General features: G+C 39.9%; 1 protein-coding gene across 1 annotated transcript in view; it reads right to left on the bottom strand.

The window, feature by feature from the left end:
• CCDC6 (coiled-coil domain containing 6) overlaps positions 1-19,353 on the bottom strand; it is a 119,386-nt gene that overhangs the window by 38,233 nt on the left and 61,800 nt on the right. The window contains exon 3 of the mRNA XM_019638414.1: positions 7,013-7,141. Within this exon, the coding sequence (XP_019493959.1) occupies positions 7,013-7,141 (129 nt within the window). The remainder of the gene's footprint in view (positions 1-7,012; positions 7,142-19,353) is intronic.

Raw genomic sequence — 19,353 nt, 5'->3', positions numbered from 1 at the left:
ACTTTTTACTGCATATCTTCTCTCCCATTTCTGTCTCCTCTCACATCCCTGGAACAAGCTACATTTAGATCCAGCCAGCCCAAGTGTGTCAATTAACAAACGGTTAAACCAAGCGCCACAGAGCTTTGGGTCCTTCTCAGTTGGTATGGGGGTATGTGGGGGGGGGGTGCGAGGGCATTGCAGTAGTTATGCTGTCCCCTCCATCACAGCACTGCACAGAGCACCCCAAATCACAGTCCATGGGTCCACTGGCCTCCCGGGAGCAGACTCCATGAGGCCAGGGACCTCTTTTAGCAGAGTTTGTGGCAGATGGCAGGCACGGAATAAAGGTTGTATTGAATTAATGTAGGATGTTTTCCCTACAAGTGCACTGGCTGCAGCATGGACAAAAAGAAAGTCAAAGTGGTAGAGTCACAGGAGACATGTGAGCACGCATATTCATAAACCAGACAGACAAGAGAACCAGGTCAAGTGAGACACTGAGGCTCAAATAATATGCACGCACCTTTTCCTGAATATTTATATATAATATGCCATTTATCATATCTAATAATATAGTGCCATTTACCATAGGCATTCAGTGGAATCTTTCATGATCAATGGGGGGGACTACCAATTTTTGGAGAGCTTACTCGATGTGAGTCACCAGGGATCCGGTGGCAAGGTCAACACTGTGCTTTCCCTCCTTTACCTTACAGGGAATTTACACGGTAGAAACAATTTGTTTAATTGTTTGCTAATTGGTATTGGTGTACCAAGTGTTACAAGAGGAAGCCTGAACAGTATGGAGAAATACTTGATAGCACAGACCCCTGAGTGACTGGAAAAGGGAAGTCAGTAAGATGAACAAGAACGGGACGGGCGTCGGGAGTGGGGAGAAAGTGGTCCAGGCAGAGGAAACAGATCCACGGAGACCTAGGCAGGAAAGCATGGGGCACTTCAGAGCATGTTGTTTTTCAAACTGCAGGTCACGGCCCATTACTGAATTGTGAAATGAGTTGAGTCAGTTGTGACCTATATTTTGCTAAAAATGAAATAGGGTTGAATAGAAAGTCAGTGCAAAGCACATCGGCTTGTTTGATGAAAGGTGTCCCAGCCATATATATATATATAGTTACAAAAACATCAGTGCACTGGGTTACCATGTACGCTTATTTCTGGCTGTGCAGTCCACACTGGAAAAATTCTCCATCAGAGGGATGAAAGCACTTCAGTATGCCTGGAATTTGAGGAGAGGCAGGATGGAAGGTGAACCCTCCCAACAAACCTGCAAATTAGATATTACGTCTATCTCACAATAGAGGTCACACAGCTTATTCAGCTGGAAGAGAGATTTGAACCCAGGGAAGAGTGTCTCTAAACTACACAGACTAAAATACTGTTGTTATAAATGGATGCTAATGAATGAAAAATTACCACTCCAATTCTAAATCCAACTGTTAAGGTATGGGTGTCTGTACTTTGGAAGGAAAGGGCACCTTGGGTAAGGAAATATACCCCAAATTCCAGGAATAACTGAGAAAACTACTGGGCCAACTACATGGGAAAGACTAAGGTATCTAAAAGACATGACAGGAGGGACAGCCGGTTAGTTCAGGTGGTCAGAGCACAGGCTCATGACAACGAGGGTTGCTGGTTCGATTCCCACGTGGGCTGCAGAGCTGCCCCCTCCACAAATAGATTGAAAGCAATTGTTTGACTTGGAGCTGATGGGTCCTGGAAAAAGACACTGTTCCCCAGTAAAATTAAAAATAAAATAAAAAAGTTAAAAGACATGGCAGGCAGCCCTGGTTCATTAGATAAGTGTGAGATGAATTACATGACTAATTCTCCATTAACTTACTCCAGTATTTTTCTACTATACTACCTAATAATGGCTAAGTATCTCGTCTACCTCTTTATGGCTGCTGGTGTCTTCTTTCCTGCAAGACAGTTTTCTGAATCAAGTGCACAGAAGGCCCTCCTATCTGCTGAGCTGAACTTCACTTAATAAATAATGTGTGCCTTTTAATGCTAGTTATCCTTCTCCAGAGAAGTATGAAAATGACTAACTGGCAGAAATCATTCAGATGAAGATTTCTTGACACTAAGCGAATACTCCAAGTTCTAAATGTTGTTACCTAAAGAAAATGTGACTACCAAATAGAAGACTCACAGTGAACACACGTTTGAACAAAAGTCTTCAAATAGGGTTTACAGGCAGTGGCCACCACTGTTTGTTACAAAGAGCCTCTAATAGCACTCAAGTCATGTTGACTAGACTAATCCAGTTTATTAAACTCGTCCTATTAGTGCTGCAAAGACCTCATAATTTTACATCATTCTGAACATGCTTTTTTACATCTGTTTATAAATTGTCTTTTGGAGTGAAGCACTCAGGACACTAAATGAATGCCAAAAGAGTCACTCAAATAAATGACTATGGACTTATGAGCTGTGTAACTTGTTCTCTCTCTGGGTTTCCATGTCTGAAAAAGCAGTGTGAGCAGGTTAGGCCACTTACACCCAAACTGGTCTGTCACCAAGCAGCAAGTCGCCCTAGGTCACACCGAGCCCCTGCCTCTACAACAGGCTCTGCGGGGAGAGGAAATGGAGGAGCAGGAGGCTGTTGTCCCAAGTCCTGGGATCAGGTAGGATACCCCCGCCTCTGGCTTTCCTCGTGATTTTCTCATTGTTTCATGTCCCCACCAGGGTCTGGGGACAAAAGCAGTGCTCCCTACAGCATGGCCTTCCAGCTCTAAAATCCTATGAATTCATATATCGCAAAACATCAAGAAAATAGAACCTCGATTGCCCAGAGCCCTTGACAATCAAGCTGTTAACATTCCCTATTTGAAAAACAAAAGTATCCCAGATTCTGGGTCTAAGGGAAGAATAAATGCTATTTGACTAATTAAAGTGCCCACGCTGAAGGCCTGACTTTTGGAGAGAGAAACTTACAGTGAGGGCATGGAAGTTAATTGGGGCTTACTTTGGGGGGCGGGAGCCCAAGACTGAGTCTCAAATCCAGTAAGTTCTGCTTTACAGGTAATAGGCAAGTGTCTACTTAAAATAAAAATCATTACAACCCAAGCTATACCTTCAAAAGAAACATGTTATGATCAACACATAACCCCTTCGCCTTCCAATATCCATTCTGCAGGCTCAACCCAATACGTTCACAACATGGATTATTTTAAAATTAATAGCAGCACCTACCTCATGTTGAGTGCTCGTGTAGCAGACATTATATGAGTCACCTTACACTCTGTCCCATTGTCGTATCTATCACAAGCTTGCTATCATTGCCATTTTACAGATAAGGAAACTGAGGCTCTAAAATAAACTGACTGGGACAACTGGAGCGCTACACACAAAAGAATGAATTTGGACCCCTATCTCATACCGTATATATGAAAGTTAGCTCAAAATAGATCAAAGACCTAAAAGTATAGAACTCTTAGAAGAAACCATAGGGATAAATCTTCATGATCTTAGATTTGGCAATGGATTCGAATGACACCAAAAGCACAAGCAACAGAAGAAAAAATAGATAAATAAGACTTCACCAGAATTAAAAACTTCTGTGCTTCAAAGGACTTCATCAAGAAAGTGAACACACAGAAGAGCAGAAAACATTTGCCAATGATGTATCCGATAAGGGACTTGTATCTAGACTATAAAAGGAACTCTTGCAATTCAACAGTAAAAAGACCGTGAATAGACATTTTTCCAAAGAAGATATACAAATGGCCAATAAGCACCTGAAAAGATGCTCGACATCGTTAGCCATCAGGGAACTAGAAAACCGACTTCACAGTCACCAGGATGGCTATAATCAATATGGTGCAGCCACTTTGGAAAAGTCTGGCAATCCCTGCAAAAGGTCAACACAGTATTACCATGTAACCCAGCAACTCCACTCCTAGGTATGTACCCAAGAAAAATGAAAACAGATGTCCACACAAAAAATCGTATGTCGATATTCATGGCAGAATTATTTGTAATAACTATATGGCTGAAACAACCCAAATGTCTATCAAATGATGAACAGGTAAACAAAAATGTGGTATAGCCACACAGCGGAACTTGATTTGGCCAGGAAAAGGAATGAAGTACTGATGCATGCTACCACATGGGTAAAAACCTGCTAAGTGAAAGAAGCCCGTCACAAAAGACCATATACTATATGATTCCATTTATATAAAGTATCCGGAATGAACAAATATGCAGACGGAAAGCAGACTGGTTGTTGATTAAGGGGGATGGGGATTGAGTGATAGCTAAAGGGTACAGGGTTTCTTTCTGAGGTGATGAAAGTGTTCTAAAATGGATTGTGGTTGGTTACACAACTCTGAATATACTGAAAACCATTAAATTGTATACTTTAAATGGGTGGTTTGTATGCTATGTAAAGCATATCTCAATAAGGCTGTCACAAAAAAAAAAAAAGTGAACTAAGAGAGGAAACAGGTCCACATCTGGTTCCTTTCAAGTACAGTGCCCAGGCCCTGAATACTACATAGTGTTATCTTCCAAAACACAAATAACCGCTCTCCAGTCATCTGTCCAAATCCACACTTAAACTCTTCCAACAAAACAGAGGGAGGGCACAAGACACAACAGATAAGTGTCTTCAAATAGCTTATCATTTTAATTCGTCAGCTAGAAGAGCAAAGGCACGTGCTACACTGCTTTATAATGATTTCTATGTAGCACATGCCTTTGCTCTTCTGATAAGAACTTACAGTACAGGATACATTATAGAATCTAGACTATGACATACAGTATATAATATAATACAGGTGATAATTCCAAGAGATGACCACAAGAGAGGGTCAGATCACATCCAGGGAAACAGACGCGATTTATTTCTCCTAGAGGGAAAAAAAATAAACATTTCCCCTAAACGCTGATTAAAATTATTTATAGCTAAACAAAACACAGAGTAAAATCCCCAACATTTAGCCATCCTGGATGTATCCACAACAAAAGGGGCAAGTTTTACGATGATGTTAAATTTCTCCACCTCAATTAAAATAGGACTTGATATCCCAGGTCTCAGGTCTATTTCTAGCACAGGGCTGCTCAGCAAAGCACGCACTCCACTGTGGAAATCCGTTTCTTTACTGTTGAGGTCTGAAATAAACCTAAGAATGCACTTCGTTCTTAACTTGGAGAAAATGTATACCTTGGACCTCATTTTAAAAAGGTTCAGTTACTACAGACCCCATATATTCTTAGAGGGTGCAGCAAGCCATCTTCTCAGGGACTGCAGGGTCAGACTACCCTTCTCTCTCTGCCACTAGGTCACTACCTCCACCTGTGGCCACAGCTAAACCCTGGGGGTCACAATCTCTCCTTAGGGGCATGTGAACACAAACAAGAGTGAAGCTGTTTAAATTACTGACCATCACGGTAAAGGCCATGACCAAGGGGATTTCTCACAATACCAACGACTGTGAGAATTTCATCTGGTTAATCTTGATTAACAAGCACCAATAACAAGTACTTAGTGTGTCAAGAACTTTGAACAAGAATTTTCAAAGCTTTAACTTGACAGAACTGGCTAATGCCTATCCTGGGAATTCAACTTTGACACAAAATGTTTTTCAACTGTGCGGGAAAGAGGAGTCTTCTAAATTTAGACACTGCATCTGCATTTTGAAGATAAATGGTAAGAATAGATTACTCTGGATGTGTATATAATAATCAATCCTTGGAAATGGAACTTTTTGTTTTGTTTTAGCTAGAAGGGATAGAGAAGGTTTTTTAGGGGCATTATTCATAGTCTTGGAAAGCCCTTTGACACATAGGTAGATGTAAGAATAACACGAAAAACAAAAGCCAACTAGATTAGTTTAAAACAAACCCTAATTTCTTCTCAAACCTCACATTCCCATCACCATTTCATTCTCAGGTACAATGACAATGCTAGAACAGTTCTGAGGGTGATTTAAGATCCAGTCAGCATGCATCCACAGAAAGATACACAGAAAGATCTTAAAGTTGGGAAAAATTGGACAACTCTGCACGAAAGGCTTAGCCAAATCATCAAAACGGCAGTCAGTATCCAAATTACGAAGAGCTGGAAGATGTTAATCAGTGTACTGAATTGTACATGGAAACCAGACAGCAGTATATACACTGTGGTTAGCCTCTTTCATTTATCTTAGGGAAAATAAAATTTCAGGACACTATAGTTGGAAAAAAGCATTAGGGGTTAACAGGTACTTCTGTCTGACACACCAACCTGAATGGACTGATCATGGCTGCCCACAGTTCCGTGTGTTGCAGTACAAGGACCAGTCCAAACTCCCAAGGTACAGACTGTGATCAAATACCAATGTCTGCCAAGGGCAATGGACAAAGGGATTGTGCGCTATTACTTTGTACTTTTTGTACCTTTTTTAACTTACCATTCCTGATTTTAGTTTGTCCTTCTCAGTTTAAAAATGGAAAACTTGGGCCCAAAAGAAGTTAATGAAGTTATTTCAAAGTCATATAACTAGTTAGAAGTTATTCCAAGGTCAACACCAGGCTGAATTGCGGGTGCAACCAAGTCTCTGACTCCATATCTATATCAACAAGCCTCGTTGGGAGAAGACAGGTTCATATGAGGTTGCTAATAATTCAAAAAGGAAAAGTGTTAATGTTTGTTCTGAAGAACCCTTGAAAGAGACGTTTTAGTTCCATAGCAACAGTCTCAGGAACTTTCACAGAAACTATCCTGTGGTTAAAAACACATTCTTCCCCCTCTCTGCAAAAGGAACCTAACATTTCCTGCCAATAAATCAGTACAACACAACGTATCTCCTGAAAGTTTATTAATTGTGGTTAAAAAAAGAGAAAGTGTGTGAGAGAGTGAGCAGGTGCAACCAGGCCTGTCAAAGCATACTTCAGAAATGAAGTCTCCACTGTGGGAAGAAAAAGCTAAAAAATATTTTTCACTTATACTCCTCAGGGCATCTGAAAGCTTGAAAGAACAGTTGCATGAGGGAAAAAATATGTAGCGAGAGCTATAGATTCTTACCTGCTCTAATGTAAGCTGCTTCGAAATGGTATCATTCTCCAGTTTTTTAATTTTCTTCATCAGTTTGTTGACCTGGAATTCCTGCTCCTGCTCGAGATGCTGTTCTAATTCAGCTTTCTCATGCTGCAACTGGAAAATGGAAAAACAAAACAAAAAACCACAGACGTGGCAATCAAGACACTCAAGTGTCATGGAAACAATGGCTCCAAAAAGCTGGTTACACTGAGTAAGAGACATCATCGCAAAAGTTACATTACTCATTTCTGCTCATATATTCAAATGCACACTTAGTAACCTGTTTCTAAGTGGTTCCCTAACTTATAACCGAAAATTATAGTGCAAATACACTTGATCTTAGCCAAAAGGCCGAGAAATAATAGGGCAAATTTAATATATGAGTATCAAACCATGATTAAACACAAATTTCAATTTTAAAAAATGTAAATGGTTGTCTCTGTAGAGAGGAACTAGGGGGCTAGGGAATGAGGTAAGGAAGGAAACTTACTTTTCAACATAAAATAGCCTTTGGTACTTTTTAAATTTTATAACATAGGCATAAAAATTAATAAATTTAAAAAGAAATATTGCACCGTCAGTTTTTATTACATGAATTACAGTTTATTCAGATTTATATAGTGTGTGTAGAGAGGGAAGAGAGGCTACAACGACAAAACATACCTAGTAAATTATTCTGAATGCTATTTCCCAATGCACTAGCAAGCATGCTTTAGCAAAAATCAGTACAAGTTGTTATCTTCCTATAAGAAGATCGTACATCACACTTCCTACATCTTTTCTAAAAACCAAGGGGGAAATCCTCTTATTTATGCAATTAAAAGATAAGGTTATGGTGCCACTGCACCAAAAAAAAAAAAAATGTACTCCAACCTTCAAAACCAAAAGGGAATAAAAGAAATCCACTAGACACACAACAAGCAGGGTTTTCACTAATAGCTATGCATTGTTTGCAACATCTCCACTGATGGGGGGTTTGCTGATCCAGAGCAGGGACCAAAAGAAACAATACCCACGGGGCGTAATATTTTCATAAGCAAGGAGAGATTACATAAAAGCTATTAAAAACCAATGAAGAGCACCCAGTTTTATTTGGTTTAAACTGACAATGCTCCCTAGCTTTACCTTCCAAACCATTTCTTCAGGCAGATGCTGTTTACCAGGCTCTTCACATATGTTAGGGAGGCATAATCACCCCCATTTTATATGTAACAAAACTGGTTACTGGATCAAGGCAATTCAGCTGGAAAGCAGCAGAGCTTGAGACCCACGACCTGCTCTGAACACCACACCTGTGTTCTCCCACTGGATCCTGAGCAAACTGAAGAGGGATCGACTCCTGACTACACCCACTAAGGCCTAGTGCACCCTTGGCGTTTGGAAAGTCAAATGATTAAACAGAAAATAATGAACCACGCAGGCTCACCCAGGGGATGCTATCTATGTCTCTTTGTAAACTCTGCATATGGCGTGACAGACAGCAGTGAAAGCTCATCAGGGCCTGATCAGCCTCAAAATGGCCACCTAACCCTCACCACATCTGACACAATTACTGCTCTGAAAGCACATATTTGGTAAAAAAAAAAAAAAAAAAAAAAAGTTTAAAACCTGACATTGTCTTCTAACACTGGAAATGTTGACTAAACAGATGCTGCTTTTCCTCCACCTGTTTTTGATGAGCAACTCCAAAAAAAAGGCTGGTCAACCTTGCAGGGACCCGGAAAAAAGCAGATGTGAGGAGGTGCTTACAGTGACAAGTCTATTTTTAACAAGCTCTTTACAACTCAAGTTCTGCAAGATCAAGCAGTAATTAAAAGAACTAAAAAGAATGGACAGGGAAAAAGAAGAGTCCCTGGCATTTCAGACCCAAAAGACCCAAATGGGAAAAATACAACTTACGAGGAAAAAGATAGCAAAACATGTACATCTTCATTTAATAGTTTTATTATGTGTCCTCTATCTCTGGATACTATAGTAATGGTAGGTGAACTCTATAGTTATTACCCCTGCACTAAAATAGTTTATCAACAGTAAACTTAAATGATATCTGTTGGTTTTAGAAAAATGAACTTTAGTCTTACAAACTTTAAGCCACTTGCACACAGTTTTTTAAACAATATTTTCCTCCAATATTTTTAATTGCTGCCATTTTTATTTGAAAGAGCCTCCCCCCATCCCTTTCTTTTTTTTGTGTGTTTTTTTTAGCATTATTCTTCTGTCCTGAGGTAAATTCAAATAAAGAATGCAATCTAACACTGAAAAATCTCTTCCCTACCAAGCAGCCATTAGTCACAGAATATTAACCTGAGAAAGGTAAGGTTCTTATTGGCTTACAGGAAAATAGTCATATTTAGACAGATGGTATAATACTGTCAATATCTGATCACTGACATCTATAAAAGCTCTTAATTTGAAGAGATTTTTATCCTCTCAAGAGCTATATCCTAAGGAAATTTTGACGATGAAGCTGTGGTGACCAGAACTCAAGTAAGGTCCCTAAACTCATTTGGAAAATACCAGGTCATCCTGAGATCTAACTCTGTCCAAGATTCACCATTTTCATCATCCCCAAAAAACAGCTGAACCTGCCATCTCTCAGGTAACATGAATTCAGAAGCAGGGCGTAAAGTTTCTGAACAAAACACTTAGAAACAGAAAATAGGCTTCTTCCTTGGAACAAAGAATCCAGCGATAAAAAGAGAAAACACGGAGAGAAAAACAGAAACAAACCTCCTCTACTGCCCCACCCTCCCCCCAAATATCATGAGATGAGAGTTAAGATGAACAAGAAGAAAGGGCAGGGCAGGGGAAGGGGTCTTGAGGAACTAATAACCATCGAGTTTGCCTCATAACAGTTTGCCTGAGAAAAATTCAGAAGCTATTTGTGTTTTAAATTGATACCATGTAAATCCAAGCCATTTGGCCCAACAGGGAGGGCTTAAACCAATACCCTGAATCCACATATTTTAAAGCTGTAGCTCATGACACCACAAACATTTAACCCTAAAAGGCAGCCTGGTTTAGGCCGACCCAAGACTATCAGAAATAAACGTCACTTTCATCTGCAATATGCGCATAAAAGCTCAAGGCATGATTTTAAATTTCTAATCAAAGGTCTTAATGCTCTACGAGCAATTTTAAATCTCCCAAGGTCAGAGATCCTGAGCTAGAACAAAAATAATTCAAACTTAGAAGTACATAGTCCAGCAAACTCTATTAACTGTGTTTGAAATAAAACTCATGTGTTTGTCTTAAATATGCGCTTGTATGTCTGAAGCAAAATGCTTCCTTAGATTAAAAGTTTTCAAAATCAGAATTTTCTGTAAATACACATCTTATGAAGTGAACCTCAAAGAGTACAGAACAGTCTTAAAACTCTTATTTGTGCAATATATTGTTAACATTTTCAAAAAAAAAGAAAAAGAAAACCCTGTGCAGCAAAAATCACATTATGTAACAGATGATCCACTGCAGTACTGCACATTTCCATTGGAATGAGGGTTATAAAAATAAAGGTTTTTAGGATTCAGCATGATATACCGGGGGTGCCCAAAAAATGTATACACATTTTAAGAGATGTTATCTATGTTCAAGCAATAGTTCGCTGTAATCAGAAGTGTCTAGATGCTGATGGAAACCACTTTGAGCACCTCTTATCACTGCAGAAATCAAACGTGACTTGTATTCACCTTCTGTTATCAGTATATATTGAGTATTACAATAAATACAGTTTTTTCCTTTCTTAAAATGTGTATGCATTTTTAGGGCACCCTTTGTATATATTAACATAACTGAAAAAGCTGTAAGCAAAGATACAACTATAAACCTGTAAATTCTAAGAACTAAAACTTGAGCAGTTTCTTATTGGATCCACAGATTATATGTGGAGCCCCAAAGCAAACTTCTAGCCCACTAAAAAAAAAAAAAAAACCACAAGGATAATATGAATTTGATCTAAAACAGGCTATACCTAAGCATCATTCAATTAACAATCATTGTGTCTCTTACAATTTACAAAGGCTTCAGGAACCCTTTCAGTGACCCAGTCCTCTTCTATAGGTGACTCAAGAACTCTTCACTATGTGATTTTTATTTTGGACAAAATACTGTCTAGCAGGTAGAGGCATTGAAAATTGTTCACCTGAGAGAACCCCCACAGGTGCACGTGTAGGTTGGCTGTTGCTCCAGGCCAGCGTGCAGCGGGCATACCTGATCCCGGGCTGGGTGAAGTGTGTGTGTTAAGTCTGGGCTCGTTGTCAACGCGGCCCATGCCAAGTGAGGCAGGCCTTCCAGCCGCTAGCCTCAGCACCCAGCTTTCTCAATGGAAAATAAACTTGAGATACCCCCACCCCTCTGTTCACTAGTCAACACTGATATTTCTGTGTGTGCTAACCACGGTCCTGCAACCAATATCCTTGGTGTATTGACAACTTCCAAGGACCAGAACTATCCGCATCGGACCAAACAAAGGCCATACAGGACATAGTTACATTAAGTCATTGGACTGTCAACGACAATTATCATGGTATTAACATGAGCTTTGAAAAAAAGCTCAAAACTATCTCTCAAAAACCAACTTTCCAACTGCTCCACTGAGCAGAGCAGCCTGAGCACAAAGTGAGCCTCCCACCTCAAACTCAGCAAGTCACCACTAAATATGCCTTGTGGGCCCACAGTTATTCCCACCTCCTCTCCTCTTCTGTTATGGGTACCCTTCTTCTCAGTCAACACCTCACAGCTCATCAGTTATCAAATGGCGTGAAATCGGCCTCCGTAACAGCTGTCAAACACACCCTCTTCTTTCTGTGCTCAGAGTCCCCAGTCTAGCTCAGGTCTTTCATTCCTCTTCACTGGACCACTGTCGAAGCCCCCTAATGGATCTTCCCAGATCTAGTGTAGGTCACCCTAGCAGACAAACCCTATTACTGCAACACCCCGTTCAAAACCTTTCAATGGTTGCCTGTGACCTGCAGCCTAAGTGCAAACTCATTAGCGTGATGTTCAAGCCCGTCCACCTCCTAGTCCCTATGCAAGCTTCCCATGCTTTCCATGTGCCATTTTCACACTCAGTCCAAGTGACAGGCTAAGGTCTGCAAACACAAATATCTTCTAGATCCACGCATCTAGCAAACAAAGAACGGACGACTGGGAGTGGGGGCAACTGTGGTTACAGGCAAAGCTTGTAAGTTTTGAAAACAAAACCCACCATGCTGGCCAAACCCTTATGGAGGCCACTCTGGGCCAGCGGCTTACAGGCTGCAAGCCCTGCTCCTTCATACTGGCCCATCCGCTCTAACACCAGCTGCTGCTCACTTCCTGTCACCACGCCCCTGGTCACTCTGTGCCCTCTGCCTAGAGTCCCTGAATCCCTCTCTTCAACTTCCTGAAACTGGGGGATGGCTCAAAAGACATCTTCCATGGTGCCTTCGCACATGTCCTCAGCATAAGGTATGCTCCTCCTCCTTTAAACTGGGACGAGCGCATGATGCTTGGTGTGTACTTTAATGTCAAGGTCATGGTGTTTTCCACAGCCTTTCTATTAGTTGGAAAAGCAGCTAATGCTTCAAGGCACTAGTGATTACGTACCAAGAACTTGATGTATATCATTACACTGAATCGCCATATTCTTTGGCTGAGACTATCGTCCGCATTTTACAAAGGAAGAAGCCATAGCTTAGAGATGTACGGTAACGTGCCCAAAGTCACACACCTGGTAAGGGGTAGATCCAGGGTTAAAACCTAGGTCTCTGGCCTCAAAGCTTTCGCCCTTGCCCCTGATGTGTGCCGCGACCCTCACACACCTGGGTACATTCTCGATCACCCTTACAGGAATGTAAGCACTACAAAGAACAGTGACCAGGACTTACTCAAAGACTTCTGGAAAAGGCTTATCTACGCAAATACTGACTGAATAAATGGTAATATCCTCGCTTCCTATACACTGTTTCCCCCTAGAGTTAGCCTCAGAATGAGCAAAACAACTAGGCAAGTATAAAGGACACCATTAGTGTATATACTCGTATATAGTATTCTCAGGTGACTATCACCCACATCAAGAAACATAACACTATCTAAAGCCCCGTGTGTCCTTTTCGGATCATAGCCCCATATCCATTAGAGGTAATCACTCCCCTGATTCTTAAGGTATTTATTTCCTTGCATCTTTTTCTTAAAATGAACTTTCCTGCCTATGAAATTATTTCTAAACATTAGTTTTGATTTTGTATTCTTTTTGTCTAACTTCTTCTGCTACATGGACTTGTGTTTTAAGTCACCCATGCTATTGAGTCTAACTGTGATTTGTATTTTTATTGCCTCATAGTATCCAATTGGATGAATATATTACAATTTGTCCGCTCTGTGGATGATGGGTATTTGGGTCATTATGAAATATATCCAGGAGTGGAACTGCTGGGTCTTACACAGTGAGTATTTCCAACTTCACTAGCTAAAATGAAATTGGTTTCAAAATGGTTGTAACCATTTCTATTCTCTTGACAGTGGTGCATGAGAACTCTCTAGTACTATTTTGTTGTGCTGTATCTCACCTTTCCTGATTATTACCAGGGTTGTGTACTTTTTCATTCGCTTACTATTTGGCTATCTGCTTGTGTGAAAAGTCTGTTTAAGTCTCTTGCCAGTTTTCTTCTGGGCTGTCTGTTTTTCTTATTGATTTGTAGTTTTGTGTCAGTTATGCATGCTACGAATATCTTCTTCCACTCTGGTTTGCCCTTGCGTTCTCTTTATGTGACTTCCTATGATGTATCTTTGGTTGTCTTCTCTAGGCATTAATGACAGCATTCCCAAGTGTGTATCTCTAACCCAGACTTCTCTGTTGAGAGACCCTGGTCCAGCTTCTATTTTGTTATTTCCATTTGGATCGCTAGACATCTTGACTGAACTTCTGACCATCTCACGCCAAGTCTACTCCACTTGCTGTCATTCCCATCATCAATGTTGGAACTCTATCCTTCTAGTCATTGAAGCCAAAACCTCTAAGTCTTCCTTGACCCTGTCTTCTAGTCCATCCTCAAATCCTACAGGATATTCCTTTAGAATGCACCCGGAAACCATGGTTACCATCTTCACTACTACCGTCCTGAAACAATCCACCCTCTCTCTCGGTGTGGATTATAGAATATCCTTGCTTCCCTCCTGGGCCTCTACTCCATTATCTGTTCTCAACATAGCAATCAAAGCCAAGATCTTTTCATTACTTTGCTCAACGCCCCCCAGTGGTTCCCACCTCAGAGGGGAAGTTCTGACTGTGGCTTGAAAGGCTCCACGTGATCTGCGTACTGACGTCAAACCCCCAGACCCCAAACCCCCCAATCTCATCTCTTTCTCTCCGCCCCTCCACCCCCCTGAGGCTCCACTCCAACTACACTGGCCTTTCTGTTGCTCCTCTGAGATGGCAGGCATAATCCCACCTCAAGGCCTTAATTTCTTTTTCTCTCTGGCTTCCATGCTTTTCCCTCAGAAATCCACATGACTAGCTTCCTCTTCTCCAAGAATCTGCTCTGATTTTACCTCAATGACTAACTTGTTTAAAACTTCAACAGGCTCCATATCCTTTATAGAATTCTATATATTTTTCTGTAGCACTTAATACAGTTTTGTGGTTTTTAATGTTATCTTTCAAGTTTCCACCTTTACCTGGTTGTTGCTGATATACAGAAATGCATTTCTATGGGAAAAAACTCTTAATTTTAATTATTTACCTATAAGTTCTTTAAGATTTTCCAATTACCCAAACATAAATAAGTGGCAATCTTAATTCCCCTTTTCAATCCTTATTATCTTTTCTCTTTCTCGTGCCTTTCGGTACTGGCTAGAAATCTACAACAATGATGAGCAGAAGTGAATAGAGCAGACATCCTTGTCTTGTTCTTGCTTTTAAAAGGAAAAGTCGTTAACTTATCATGATTAAACACAATGTTTGGTAGTCTTTATGTAGACACTATTTTAATACATTTAAGTTTTATTCTTGGTTCACTATGCTCTTATCATGAATTGTTAACATTTTATCAAGTTCTTTTCCCCACTAATATGATCACGATTTTGTTTCCTTTTTATTCCGTGAATGTGGCAAATTACACTTACAAATTTTCCATTGTTAAACTAACCTTGAATTCCTTGTATAAATGCAACCTGGTCATGATGCATTATCCTTTTAATATATTATTGGATTCATTTTCTGTATAGTTTATTTAAGATTTTTGCTCATGATTAATATTTCACTAGAATTTTCCTTTCTTGAATTGTACTTGTTAAGTTTGAGCATTGCTAGCCTTAAAATAGTTGGGAAGCATATATATATATATGGTCAAACAATTAATTTCGTGAACTTGTTGCAACAATGTTGCTAACCTTTTTTGATATCAGAGGGATTATTCATTATGAATTTGTACCAACTAGACAAAGAGTTAACCAAGTATACTATTTGGAAGTGCTGAAAAGGCTGCGTGAAAAGATGAAAACAACCTGAACTTTTCGCCAATTCATGGCTCTTGCATCACGAAAATGCACCTGCTCACACGGCACTGTCTATGAGGGAGTTTTTATCCAGTAAACACATAACTGTATTGGAACACCCTCCCTAATCACCTTTTCTGGCCCCCAATGACTTCTTTACCTAAAGATAAAGAAAATATTGAAAGGTAGACATTTTGATGACATTCAGGACATCAAGGGTAATGACAGCTCTGATGGCCATTCCAGAAAGAGTCCCAAAACTGCTTTGAAGGGTGGGCAAAACCCTGGCGTCAGTGCATAGCTTCCCAAGGGGATGACTTGGAAGGTGACCATGGTGATATTCAGCAATTAGGTATGTGGCACTTTTTCTAAGATGAATTCGTGAGCTTAATTGTTCAGCCTTGTGTGTATGTGTGCGTGTGTGTACAGAGGGTGCCAAAAAAATGTATACACATTTTAAGAAAGGAAAAAACTGTATTAATATATACCAATAACAGAAGATGAATACAAGTCACGTTTGACTGCTGCAATTACAAGAGGCGCTCAAAGTGGTTACCATCATCATCCACACACTTCTGATTATGGCAAACTTCTGCTTGAACAACGTTAACCAAAGTGTTAACACCTCCTAAAAATGCATATACATTTTTTAGCACCCTTCTCTGCAGTATATATACATACATATACATAAAAACAGAAGCAGGATATAACTCTGTATTTCATACACACACACACACACACACACACACATATATGCATGTATCTTTTTATTACTTAAGAATTTCTAGAAGATTGGAATTATTTCATCATTAAATGTTTGGTACAAGTCGTAGTGAAACCATTTGAGACTGGAATTCTTTTTCTAGGAAGCTATTGATCAACTGATTCGATTTCTCTAATGGTTAGAAAACTCATATTTTCTATGTCTTCCTCATTCAGTTGTAGAAAGGCATGCTTTTCTACGAAATTGTCCATTTCACCTAAAATTTCAAATGTGTTGCCATTTGTTGTTCATAAGTTATTAACTTATCTTTTGAATGTTTGTAAGAAGATTTGTGAGATATTTTCAGTTTCCTAACAAAGTTCCAAGTATGGCTTTTAATTTTTTTTATGTAGGAAGCACGGCTGCTTTGTAGTCCATGTCTGATAATTCCAATATCTAAGGTATCTGTAAAGTCCATTTTTATTGGGTTTTTTCTACTGGTTTACCATTCATGAAATCTCATACATCCATGTGTCTGGTTCGTCTTGTGTGCTGGACAATGTATTTGAAATTTTAATTGCAGAAAAAACTTGTGGCCTAAGATGGAGGTATCTTCCTCCAGAAAACTGCATTCTCTTCTGCTAGGCACCACCTAGTCTGGATCTACCATAATGCAAACCCAAACTGCATCTTCTCTGGTCCACCCAGATGAAGCATGCAAAAACTGGTATGCTCTTATCCTGAAGGTGTAGCTCTTTATGATTCCAGCTTGAAGGAGGGTGATTTATCATTGTCTTCACCTTTGGTCAGACCTCAGATCTGACTTCTATAACCCCAGCTCCACACAACTACCAAAAGCGCAACTCAAGTTACTCAGCTGATTATTAATGAACAGCTAATACTCTCAAGACAAAAGCCATCCTGGGTGCTGGTGTCTTCTCTCCATTCCTATGCCCTCTCAAATCTCAGTCTAATAGTTCTTCACTTACCTTGTTAGTTCTTTAATGCTTTCAATAAAATGTAAAAGTATTTTGTTTACCTTTCATTCATCCTCCATGAGATTTGTCTGAATTATCTGTCATTTACTAGACAGAAAGGCACATAAAATTCTGCAAGGGAGAAAACGGTCCTTCCAGGAAATTCATCATTTTAAAAATGTTATTTCCTTGTCGGCATGACCAAGGACCAGAGGTCACGCCCTCATGTCTGAGCAGATGGCTCACGCACATTAGACTTCCCATCCACCCAGAACACCTAAAGGGCTCTGGTTGAATCTCCTAGATTTCCAATAGCATGATGCTACTTAAAGCATTCACACCTTTAAAGAAGTCTGGTTAGGAAGAAGATAAGAAAAAGATGCTCCACAAACAAGACAAAGAAGTCCTTTAGGCTCTGGAGTCGGCCTACCGCAATGAAAATTCATTTTATAAAAACTAGCAGTTTCTTCTTCTGAGGTATAGAGAATGTCTAGCCCAAAGAAAAAATTCATTCTAGGCTATTATTGCAAATTAAAATTAAAAGCCTCATGTTTCTTATCTCGTTTACAAATGAAGAGGAAAGAGGAAGGTAAAGAGAGCAGCAGAATATAACTCTGGGCTGACCGCAGTTCATATTTTGAAAATAAAAAAGGACCTACCCCCAAAATGCAAAACACTGCAATATTTGTAACTGCGAAGTTTTATAAGCATTTGAAATGCATTTCTAGGGATTGCGTTGGAAGTACCCTTCAATAACCAAGGTTCATCTTTTCAACTAGAAATAAAATGCTCACCCCCTACTCTGGTGAATTACGCAACCTCTCACCCTAGCTTCATCTAATTATTTTTACTTTCATTTCCCTTTTACTGTTAATTTCTCTCTACCTGCATTTTCTCACATTTTGTCCAAAATCAGCACAGGAAGCTTCTAAGCCCTTACTGTTGCCCTTACAATTTGGGGAGTCTGCTGATGATACATCAACTCTAACCACAACGTCAACACACATACACCCACTTGGAAAGCAAATGATTCCTTCAGACTAAATGACTGCATCAACATTATTGTATTTTCTAATCATAATACAAATTACATTGAACTGAGATTTCTGGCTTGCTACTAACAGGAAAGTTCTGGTTTATAATGTGGCCTCTGGTGGTTGCATTTAAAATGCATTAAAAACATACTGGGAGTTCGCTGCAGATGTATCACGAACACAGTGCGTAAGCCCCCTGCTCCATGAAAAGAAGCAAGGAACAGACAAAGCCTGGGGTCAGATCATTTGGAATGAAAAACTCTTCCTCGCTCTCTCTCTGCCCCAACTGTTTTGTTAAGTTGTTAGGTGATAGCAATTTTTTCTGACTAGCATTAATAGCCCTGAAAAACTAAAAGCCAAGAGGGCCGCTGGTCTAGCCGCCTTAATGAAGTACATATTTCAAGGTCTCTTCTCCCCTGCCATGGGGAGAACCGGGTTTTCATCTGAATGGATGCAATGACAGCCTTAGTCCAGGTGCCCTTGAAATTAACAGAGTAACATACATATTTATCTCTGTGACATGTGATTTTACTGCCTGCACCAACAAAATCACTTCACTGCCATCTTAATGACCTGGGTAACTCAGACGGAAAATCAGGCAGCCTCAGGTTCTGGTGTACAAGCTTGAGAAGAAGGGTCCTGGGAGCTTGTGCTCACTTCTGATACCTGCAGACATGCCTGCTACCCAGAGACACAGCCATTCTGGGTTTAGGGACTCACACGTTCCAGCAAACCAAATCCATTAAGATGATATTGGAAGGGAAACTACTTCTCTAGAATTGAAGCGAGGAAGTGGTAAGCCTTTGTCTAAAGATGAATAGGCAGATTTGGGACTTGTTGAAATTCTTCCTCCCAGTTTCATTCCTGTGCTAACAGAGATGAAAGAATAATGCAGTTGCATGATCTCCATCTGAACTGCTCAGTATAAATCATGTGGTGGTGGCAGCTTCAGCAGTGTTTTTGCCCACAACTTCCTTCCTTTCCTCTATATATCATCTTTCCATAGATGCTAGGAAGTTTCAACTACGTTAATTCCAGGAGGCATTCTAACCTCAGGGCCCAAGCTAATAATAAAAAATAAAGCTATGCCACTTAACAAGAGATGAGAAAACTTTTACTCTTAAGTACTTTTAACAA

This window comes from Hipposideros armiger, unplaced genomic scaffold, assembly GCF_001890085.2.
Source record: "Hipposideros armiger isolate ML-2016 unplaced genomic scaffold, ASM189008v1 scaffold_39, whole genome shotgun sequence".
Classification (NCBI taxonomy): Eukaryota; Metazoa; Chordata; class Mammalia; order Chiroptera; family Hipposideridae; genus Hipposideros; species Hipposideros armiger.
This window is presented reverse-complemented; position numbering and strand designations above follow the sequence as displayed.